At 45.9% G+C, this 11234-nt stretch overlaps 1 protein-coding gene across 1 annotated transcript; it reads right to left on the bottom strand.

Moving 5' to 3' along the window:
• Positions 1 to 3061: 3061 nt before the first annotated feature.
• Positions 3062 to 3712, bottom strand: LOC124656221 (translation initiation factor IF-2-like). Its single transcript, XM_047195003.1, has one exon. The coding sequence runs from the start codon at positions 3710 to 3712 to the stop codon at positions 3062 to 3064; it is 651 nt and encodes a 216-aa protein (XP_047050959.1).
• Between the last annotated feature and the right edge of the window lie 7522 nt (positions 3713 to 11234).

Here is an 11234-nt window from a genome sequence, read left to right as displayed (position 1 = left end):
GAACAAAAAAAATATTTTGAGAAAATTTGAATTTAATCAATATTTCGAATAGCAAAATTAGATTTTGAGCAAATTTGAATTTTAACAAAATTTCAATTTTTAGCAAAATTTGATTTTGAGAAAATTTATAACCTGAGCAGAATTTTATTTTGAGCATGTTTTAAACCTAAGAAAAGTTTGATTTTGAGCAAATTAGAATTTGAAGAATATCCAAATCTGAACTAAATTTGAATTAAAAAAACTAAATATGAACAATTTTTAATTTGAACACACTTTTAATTTAAAAAAAAAATAAACTTTTTATAAAACCGTAAAAAACTCAAACAAAGGAAACCGAGATTAACCGAATTAGAACTTTCTAGAATGTTCCCAAAACCTGAAGAAACACCAATTTTTTTTTTTTTTTTTGAAGAAACACCAAATAGTATACCACCTTCATTGCTTCTGCCTTTAGCGGGCCACGGCCCAAAATGGTTTGCTTCCAAGCGATGCCTATTTATCGCGTGGAAATAAGCCAACTAAGCGATGAATAGAGATTGGCGCTACGCTAGGACGCTCAGTCGCTCACGGTAGGAGGCATGCAACTTATAGCTTTGGGCTTATCGCTCTAGCTTCAGGTGATAATGTTCAGGTAGTGGGCCAGGCCACGGCGGTTAGGTCCTATCGCTCCGGGCATGAGCAATTAGTGCCTACTGCTCTGGGCCAAGGCCGAAGTGATGTGTAATACTCCATATTTAGTGATTTTCTTTTGCATATCAGGGGGACATCTCCAGTAGCTTGATGTAAATAGACGTAAAGGATTGTTTATCGTTCCCGGACAAGAAATGGGTAAAACCTCAGCCGCACATAAAGGGTCAAAGATAAGAAATGGGTAAAACCTTAGCCCCACGGCCCAACACAAATTGATCGGTATGTCTGCAGCGACTTATTTGGGGTCAAATTTAGGTTCAGAATGCGTCGGCGTCGATACGGTGCGGTCACCGCACGCGCCTGCGTCCTTCTCCCTCGGACCCGTCTTCCAGTGATCGTGCCCGCCTCGCCTTTTAAGCGCAAGTACTGGTGGTCAGCGTCGTTGAGGCTTTCTAGGCCACACTAGTGGTGTTGTCTCGCCTTCTGCATACTAGTGTTGGCATGAGAGGTGTTTGAGCATCCAAGCCAGGCATTGAAGGGGACGCAACTCCCAGCTCTTTTAAGCGGAGCAGGCCGCCTCTGTTCTGGCCACACCTTCTCCAGTAGCCAGAGCCATCGCCACTTTCCACGTTTATCGAGCAAGGGTTGGCCTTACCGCAAGATTAAGTCTGACCAGAAGGGCGAATATTCTTGTGGCGGTAATAAGAAGGCACAGGAGTGCCACTACGTTACCTCGGCGGCAACGAGGAGGACAAAGACAAAGGCCACGACGATGCCCTCTTAGACAACACAACTGCTCCATGTGGAGGTGCGAACGAGGAGGTCCAGCCAGCGAACTTCCAGCCGGTGGACTTGATGGAGGAGGAAGCCCTCGAAATGGCCATCACCTAGAGCAAGCTTGACCAGCTAGCCTAGTAGGATGGCCTCACCGCGGGAGTCCGCGCTAGCTCAGGGAATGCCGGTTACTCCTCTGGACACTCTGCCGCTTAAAGGGAGCACCTAGGCGTGCGCACCACCGCCTCCTCCCGCGCCTACGCCGCCGCCACCTCCTCCCGCACCAACACCGCCGGCGCTGGCGCCATGTACAACGGGCTCTATACTAGCCGTGGCCTTGGACGCCTCCGGTCTTTGTCAACCTCATCGTCCACAATGACGAGGAGTAGGCGGCCATGGCGGGTGGCCAAATTAGCTAGGGTTTAATTTGTAGTTTTTTTTATTTAATTTTGGCACTATGTAAATTATTTCTATCAACAAAACTATTATTAAAAAAATATGTCGGGCCGCTGGGAAGACCCCGACCCAAACGGATGCGCGCGAAAAATAGCGATTTGCATACCCGACAGACATAATTTATGTCTAAAAATATATCGGATAGCTGGAGATTGCCCTTATTTCTGAAATTGGATAAAACATAGATAGAGACCGCTACAGATGCCCTTATTTGTGCGATTCGATAAAACAAATACCCCATCGAGCTGTCGTCCATTGACCGCATACATGTGTGCGGCAGGTAGATCGATCACGGTAGACCACAAAATTCCAAGGGAGGATCTAAGATAGTGTATCACGGACCTGCAACGAGCAACGGTACAAGACCGGGGAACATGGGAACAGTCTAGCCATCATGCAATATATATTGCAGTAGGAAGATCGGTACATGTGTATGATTTTGCTGCCACTGACATAGAAACATTGTACTCACACTGCGGAGTACATCCATAATGTGCAGGGCTACACATAAAAAGGTGCGGGGTATACATACACATCAAGTTGCTGTCTTCCTGATGCTCGTTGGTAGGGACAGCATCATGCTACAATACAGATTCTTGTGTACAATGCCAGCTATGTGTGTGTGCACTCCATAATGCACACATGGTGAGCTTGATGAAGTTTGGTGCTGATTCAAGTCAAGGAGCAGCCTGCCTGCCCACGCCCACCAACAAAGGTTGTCGAATACGACGCATCCCGCAACAACTTCGATCATGATCATGATATACAATGTCCCCTCCACAAAATTAACAAACCAAACCGAACGAATCCCCAGACAACCAAACATTTTTATATTTTGCAACATGTATTAGTATGTATACTACAGCACACACGCATCCATGAACATGCGTAGCTCAAGCTAATTACAGAAGACACTCCATCGCAGAAAAAGGTAGAGAAAACACACAAATTAAGCGGTGGCACATGTGTGCTGTTCATGACACCTCAACCGCCTGACTAGAAAGCAATGATCTGGATTACATGACACGGGAATCTAATCAGATGATCGAGGTGAACCAAACAAGATGCCATTCCGCCATTGCTGTAGCGACAGAGGATCGAGCACAGGACTCAAATGATCTTCTTTGCTACGTTAGCACCAATTCAACATACAGAAATGTTAATTGTTATAAGGATCGAGCAATGATCTTGTTATAATCACTTATCTCCGGATGGCCCGGCACGGCCCGGGACGTGGAGACGGTGCGACCGGCCGGCGAGCAAGAAACGCGCCGTCCACGACGTCCATGGCGCTCTTGCACCCGTAGAGGTCGAGTAATCCGACGACACCGCCGCCAGCGATCCGCCATGGGCGCGCCGTGCGGCCGGACACCTTCGCCGTCCGCGCCGGCCAGAGCTTGTCGCCGGAGTCGTCATCGTCCATGCCTTCTTCCCTGGTGCACTCCACCAAGGCGGCGGCGAAGGGGTCCGCGCCGGGTCCGGGGGCTTCGACGGCGCGGCAGCGTCTGCGCTGCCGGCAGCGGCGTGGGGAAGGGCGGAGCGGCGGCGGAGGGAGCGGGAGGGTTGTGCTGCTACCGGAGGATGACATAAGGCCGCCAAGGGAGCTCTTGGGGAGCCCTGGGCGGCGCTCCCACGAGAAGGGAACGACTGAGGTTGCGGTGGTGGTGCGGGGAGATGGGGCAGGGGACGGCGACGGGGAGGAGGAAGAGCCGGCTGACACGGAGGAAGACCATGAGGACGATGAGGCGGTGCGGCCGCGCCGGCGCGGGGTGGTGGACGGCGTCGACGGCAGCGAGAGAGGTGGAGGTGGGAGCGGCAGCGGCAGCGGTTTGTTGGTTTGCGAAGCTCGCATGATGAGAGATCGAGACAGGCACTGGTGAGCGGCAGGGGAGCTGGAGGTTAGTCGTTAGACCGTCTCTGCAAATAAATATGGTCGGCGGTTTGAACAAAGGGCCCCATATGTTTGGTAGGCATCCTGTTTTCTTTTTATTTGTTTCGCTGGCTATTTTCTCTTAACTGTTTCTCACTCTTTTATCCTAGAAGTTATATCTCATTGAGTAAAATTATGTTCTCTTCAATGTTACCTCTTGAACATGCATGAATCCATGATAGTCCCAATGACTGCAATTTTATGTCATAAACATGAATCCATGATAGATATTTAAATTTCAGTGCAAAAAACACAAAATTCCTTACAAAACGAAACCATTATAGTTGTTCTCCATCAGTTTTGGCATAAAACTGGCAGTGACACAAAAGAACCAACCATAGCATCATACATTCATTGATGCATATTTCCATACATACTCAAGTAACTCAGAATACGCCGACGGTCCGCCACCACAAGGCCACACCAATGGCGATCCCTATAGGCATCCCATACTACCTTCAAGTTGCAAGTTGTGGTGACCCTGCATACCACTGTATGTTGTAGTATGCCAGTCGTTGATATAACATTCACGAAATACCGTTCCGCAAATATTACATCCCTCAGAGTAGTACAACAGAACATAGCAGGTTCATAACTCATTCATTTATTATTACAAACATAATATACATATCATCTCGGAGCTCCTCTTGGGTCCTAAGAGGATTACTCCTGGGTTTGAGGCGAACCCAACTTAACTTATAATACAGGAGTCTTACTAAGTTATACATTTATCTCAACGAGCAGTTAAGTAATAAGAGTTCGTACTGCTCGGATACTACTACTAATTGTCGGTCAAGCTTGTTCTCCTCCGGGACCCTCCCCGGTTCCGTAGACTATAAGGTAGTCTACACCTTCGACACCTCCAGAGAGATCTGGTTCTTCATAGCCGATGATGTCGGCTCCTTCAGGGTTGTCGGTGATCTCCTCCATATGATTCAGACAATCTAAGCAGGGGATTTAAGAGTGGTATGAGTACGAGCGTACTCAACAAGTTCATTATAGAAAAGAGGTGTTCAATGCACTAGCTACGATACTAGACCAGAAAGTCTAATACCAATGCAAGTTTTGATAAACATTTCTTCAAGAGATTGCTTTTATTCCGAAGAACTATGTCCGTCAGCCTTCACCGGTTTACTAGAACTTCATGGAGTTCCTTTCCGGCAGCGTTCGCAGTTCCAAATCCCAGAACAGGGAGTGACAGGTCACGGTTCTTTACACTCTGCAGAGGTGTGTTGCTTTACCCATAAGAGATCTTAACCTTGGTGCCAACCGGGCAGCTTTCCCGTCCACACTTCCTATGGTGTGAGGCCCGGTATAAGGTCTAGCCAATCATGTTCCTCCGCTACCTCGAACACCCACCCTTTGTTGCAATCTCCGACCCTGGGTCCACGCCGGTTCACTTACACCAATTAAGGATGGGCCCCGACCACGACGACAATGCGGGGCTCTACCATACATTCCTACGCCGGCAGTTGCAACCCATCATAGACCTCATTACCGTGGGGACTTCTACGGGTCCCCCTGCATCTTGTCTCTCGAGATCAAGTGCACCCAGTAATGAGCATCCGTTGATGAACGAGAGGTGGAAACACTTTTGACTATTCCGTCCCACTCCGGATCTTATGGTTAACACGGGTATTACGGCACAAGAATCACTGGACGACATTTGTTGTTTAATCCTAGATGGATATAAGCCCTTGCAATGGAACCTCCACCATATCAACACAATCCATGGTTCCATTGCCAACCACATAGTCATATTCATAGTTATGAAAATAGTGGTTTTGGTTTTTATGCAATAATGATAATCATGGTACTTTGCAAGTAATTTGATAAAGATACTCAAATGACATGAGCAAGCGATGAACTTGCCTGAATACTGCAAAGTATTGCAGTTGGATGGTGTGGACTGACCCTTGTCCTCTGTTGCTGAAAAATAGCATCATTGTCCAATAAGGGCAATGGTTAAAGAAGCATCGATGCATGATTCCAATTTTAGGGTTTGTTCCCCCCTTCCGATGTCGTTATTATTTCATGTGAGAGGTTAATACTAAGAATAATTTGGAGATACTCTATTTAGGGTAAATACAACCTTGAAATATTGTCAAGGTGTTTTTAAAGTCCAAAAGAATTTATGGACTTATTTTCATTATTGAAAATAATATAGGTGATTTTAAATGATTATTTTAATCATCAAATTTGAACTTATTCTTGTTTATCTTCAAAAATTCTACTTCATATTTTATTATGATAGAGTTTTTTATACTGAGTGATTTTCATATTTTAATTATTTTTTTAGAGCTAGGAAACATTTATTGTGCTTTTTCAAAGTTTCTGTATTTTAAATGAATTGTGAAATGGCAAAAATGACCCTGGGCCCACCTGTCAGGGTGGCCCAGCGGTTAACCCTAACCCGAGCCGCACATCCGGCTCGGTCGGACGCACCCGTCCCCTTCTCCTTCTCCCTCGCGAACCCTAGCTCTCCTCTCTCTCTCGCGACGCCTTGGTCGCCTGCGCCGTCGCCGAATTACTCCGGCCGCCACCGGCCATCCCCGCCGGCGAGATCGGTCGCAAACGAACGGTCGCACAACGGCGGGCCGATCTGTGTTTCCTCGCCACCACCGCTCTCCCCCAACACCTCTGCGACATGGCCGTGGTGATTCGCGGCGATCTCGTCGTTGCCGACGATCCTGGCGCCGTGGCGTGGCCGTGTGCCTCGCCGTGGTTGCGCTGGAGCCCCTGCGCCTCGGCGACCGCCTGGCATGGCCATGGCTTGGTGCCGCCGTGCCGCCACGGTGACGCCGTGGTGCTGCTCCAGGTTAGTGCCCCCGTTCTCCTTCTTTCTCTCTCCTCCTCTTCTTCGTCTAGCTTTGTCTACTGGCCTGCTTCCCCTCATGGAGATGCTGGCCCTGCCGATGGGCTCTGCGCCATGCTCGTCCTGGTGCTGTCTTGATGCGCTAGGCCGCTCGCCGCCTACACGCGCCATGGGCTGCAAGCTGCTGTGCTTGTGCTACGGCTTTGCTTATGCTATTTGTCTGTCGTCGCTCGCCACGCTTGCCCTAGTCTATGCGCGTGTGCAAATCTTACTGTGGCGTATGCCTCCTTTGTTTCCTGTCTCTGCTCACCCTTGTGGTTATACATGCTATTATCTGTCTAGATGCTCATCTGAGCATCTCTAGCCATTGCTGTTGCTTGCTTGCTTGTGCTGTGCTATGCTCTGGCTCCCCTGGTTCACTACTGTGAGTGATTCTTGCTGTTTAGCAAGTACCAGTGCTGCTTGGGTGATGATTAAAGGTTGTTGGCTCATGGTAGGCTCGGCCTTGCTTAATTGTTGTCCATATACATCAATTCCTTGATGATATGCTTCTGGATACAATCATAAAAATGGTTTATGTAATTGTCTGTGATTCAATTGTTGCTTAACTATGGCTGTTTAATTTATATGATTCCTGTGTTGATGCCAGTGATGCCCTAGCATGCCCTGGCATGCTCTAGCAAGCTTATGATGATCATATGATCATCAGTTGCTTGTAGAAGCTGCTGTGTTGTTTCAGTGCTTCACTTCTATTCAACCTGTGATGTGTGTGTATCACACAGGCTGGTCCTAGTGTGTGCTGGTACTTACTTAAGCAGCAATTGTTGCTTGCAATGATCTATTGGGATCATCAGCAAGGCCCTGGTGCTTTGGTTATTTGTGTTGTTCACTTATCTGTATTGCCTGGATTTACTGAAATAGATAAGTGATGTGAGCTGCTTTGCAGTTGTGATCATCCTATTAACTGTGACAGGGCTAGATGGATGCCAACACTCAGTTGTGTACCCTAGCCCTCTACTGAATCCAAATGGATAATGATGTGTAGGTTCTTGTGCTGGCTCAGGGTTGAGGTGGCCCTGGCAGCACTTGTGATGCTGTCATGGTTGCTCCCTTCTCTGTGACTTGCCATGGTTTGTGATTGCTTCCTGGAATGGAATAGTTGTTCACTGGCTTGATCCAATATTGGACTTCCAGTGGCCTTTTGATGTTGACAAAGTATATAGACAAGAAATTATCTATAGTCTGATGGCATAAATAGCTGTAGGTGTTAAGTGTGTGGGCTAGGCTAGCTGTGACTTCATCTTTTGCTGGATTTCTTCAGTTATGCATTAATTTGCATAACTGCTATTCCCATAGGATGATTGCCTAATGGTCTTTACCCATATTTTCTTGCACCAAATGGCTTTACAGCCAAATGATGACACAAACAGGGTTCTACCCTCTTTTGCTTCTCTGACTTGTGCATATGCTGGATTAGTATGAGCAAAACCTTGCTTGCTCATGATTTACTGGTATACCTCACTCCAGCTCCTAGAAATGTGTTGGTTTAGAGGTTTTGCTTTTGGTTGATGGCTTAGGCTTGCCCTGCTCCTCCTGGCTAGCTTGAGCTTGTTCTACTCCATCCTGTGCTTGTTCACAGTTGACAGTTCTTGGTGAAACTGTCCCTGGATGATTTCTGGTGGGTTCTCTGTTCTTCCTGTTCTAAGTGTTCTTGTGTTCTTGATGAACTTACCCAGCTGCTTTGGTGTCGATGAACTGGTTAGGGTTTGCTGTGGAGGTTTTTATACCTCCCTTTCATTGCCTTCTCGGTCGACGGCTTGGCACAGCGTGCTTGTGGTGACTCAACGGCTGTGTGTGTGCTGTTGTGGCATGCACACGGCCTTGTGAGCGAGCTTGCTGTGTGTGTGTGTGTGCAAGTGCTTGGTATATGGCTTGGTTCTTGGCTGAGGGCGGCTTTGGTCATATCCTCTCCAATTCTATTTGCATTTGCCACTTGGCATAACTTGTGTTTGTTGTGATTGTGTGCAGGGATCAAGATGATCAAATGGAGATCAAGATCATTATGCTCAAGTGTCTAAGGATAAATTAGCTTGTAGTTTAGGATAGATCTTTGATTTGTAATTTCCTTTTCTTTTCTTTTTTTTCTATTTTTCCAATTCTTGTAATATTTGTAATATTCCTTTATTTCATTTGTGAATAATGTAAAGACATTGTATATTGTGTGTTAATCAATAAAGCTCAAGGTTTTCTCTAATGAGCTTGACTTCTTATTTATATTGTTCATAATGTGAATTACTTATTATTTGCTTAATGAATTTCCTCACAATTGAAACATAGGGTATTGATTTAATGTTTGAATTTGAAATTCAAATTCAACTCATGAATTGAATTCAATCATGCAACTTAAATTTGAATTCAATCATGCAACTTAAGTTTGCAATATCCCTTCTCTCTTCTCCAAAACCCTAATTTAGTTGAATAAGAGAAAGTTTGTCGCACTCTCGAAACCCTAACCCTGTAAGGTGTCGAGAGAGAAACTTGTCCCCCTTCGATGCAGTTTTGTTTTAAAAGCGCAAAATTTCCTCGAAATTTACGATGCAATGCACATCCCTTTCTAAAATCTACCCCTCGATCGTCTCTAAACCTGGGATATTACAGCCTTTCCCCCTTAAAGAAAACTTCGTCCCAAAGTTGTGGTTGTAATACCTGAAGAGTTCGGGGTATGTTTTCCTCAGGTCTTCCTCCTTTTCCCAGGTGGCTTCCCTCTTGGGATGATGCTTCCATTGTATCTTGAAGTATTTTATGGCTCGATTCCTGAGTTGTTTCCAGTTCTCCTCGAGAATCTTCGCTGGCTTCTCGATGTATGTCAAATCTGGTTGTAACTCGAGCTCATGATGTGATACTTGGCTCATACGGGGTCTTTAAACACTTTCGAGTTGCGACACATGGAATATGTTGTGAACTTGGGATAACCTCCCCGGTAGTTCCAATTCAAAGGCTAACCCTCGGTTTTGACTCGGAATCTTGAAAGGTCCGATGTATCTAGGGCTTAGCTTCCCCTTTACTCCGAATCTCACGAAGACCTTTCATCGGGCTCACCTTGATATATACCATGTCTCCAACTTGTGGCTCCCATGTTCTTCTCTTCTGATCGGCATAACTCTTTTGCCGACTTTGGGCTATCTTCAACCTATCTCTTATAATGTCAATGATTTGTTGTTTTTCCTTGACATAATCAGGATTGAACTCCTTGCTTGCTCCGGCTTCGTACCAGCATATGGGTGATCTGCACTTCCTTCCGTACAGAGCTTCGAACGGTGCCATCTTGATGCTGCTTTGATAGCTATTGTTGTATGAAAACTCTGCTAGTGGCAAATGCTCCTCCCATGATCCTCCGAAATCTAGGGCACAAGCCCTAAGCATATCCTCTAGGATTTGGTTGGTTCTCTCTGTTTGTCCACCTATCTGAGGATGATAGGCGGTACTATAATCTAACTTGGATCCTAAAGCTTCACGTAGTTGCTTCCAAAATGCTGAGGTGAACACGGATCCTCGATCTGACACGATCTTCTTGGGCACTCCATGTTTACTCACGATCTCTTTGATGTAAAGGTCGATGAGTTTTTCTCCTTTATCCTGCTGATTTACCGCTAAGAAGTGTGCGCTTTTCGTCAACCGGTCCACGATTACCCATATCATGTCCTTCTTTTTATTGGTCATAGGTAGTCCGGTGATGAAATCCATTCCTATTTCCTCCCATTTCCATTTTGGGATTGGTAAAGGTTGTAACTTTCCTGCCGGACTCTGATGTTCAGCCTTCACTCTTTGGCAGGTATGGCATTCTGCCACGTATTGTGCTATCTCTCTCTTCATGTTGTTCCACCAGAATAGCTCCTTAAGATCCATGTACATCTTGGTACTTCCCGGATGTATGGAATATGGTGTTTGATGAGCTCCCCGGAGTATTACTTCCTTAATCTCAGCAGTATCCGGAATGCAAATCCTCTTCTGAAACCATAGTGATCCTGTTTCTCCTCGGTGAAATTCTGATGGTCTACCCTCATGTATCCTTCTCATCTCCTCTACGATGAATGGATCGTCCAATTGACCCATCATTATCTCATTATTTAAGTTAACATTTAGCTCATCGGCCACTTGTAAAGCCGATAGTCCTTCATGAGCTTCTTTCTCCCAAAGTTGTATTTGGGCTTGACTTATTTCCATCCTCAACTCCGATGATAATTCTTGTTCCACACCTCCAGTGCTCTTCCTACTCAAGGCATCTGCTACAACATTAGCCTTTCCTGGAGTATAATTGATGGTCAAATCATAATCCTTGATTAGTTCAAGCCATCTTTTCTGTCTCATATTGAGTTCCTTCTGGGTGAAGAAGTACTTGAGACTCTTATGATCCGTATAGAGCTCACACTTGGCTCCATAGAGAAAATGTCTCCATGTTTTAAGTGCAAATACAACTGCTGCTAATTCTAAATCATGTGTTGGATAGTTCACTTCATGAGGTCTGAGTTGCCTTGATCCATAAGATATCACTTTCCGATCCTGCATGAGTACACAACCCAATCCATGTTTGGATGCGTCGTAGTACACGGTGTAATCCTTGCCATCCTC

Source organism: Lolium rigidum, chromosome 5 (genome assembly GCF_022539505.1).
Source record: "Lolium rigidum isolate FL_2022 chromosome 5, APGP_CSIRO_Lrig_0.1, whole genome shotgun sequence".
Lineage (NCBI taxonomy): Eukaryota > Viridiplantae > Streptophyta > Magnoliopsida > Poales > Poaceae > Lolium > Lolium rigidum.
This window is presented reverse-complemented; position numbering and strand designations above follow the sequence as displayed.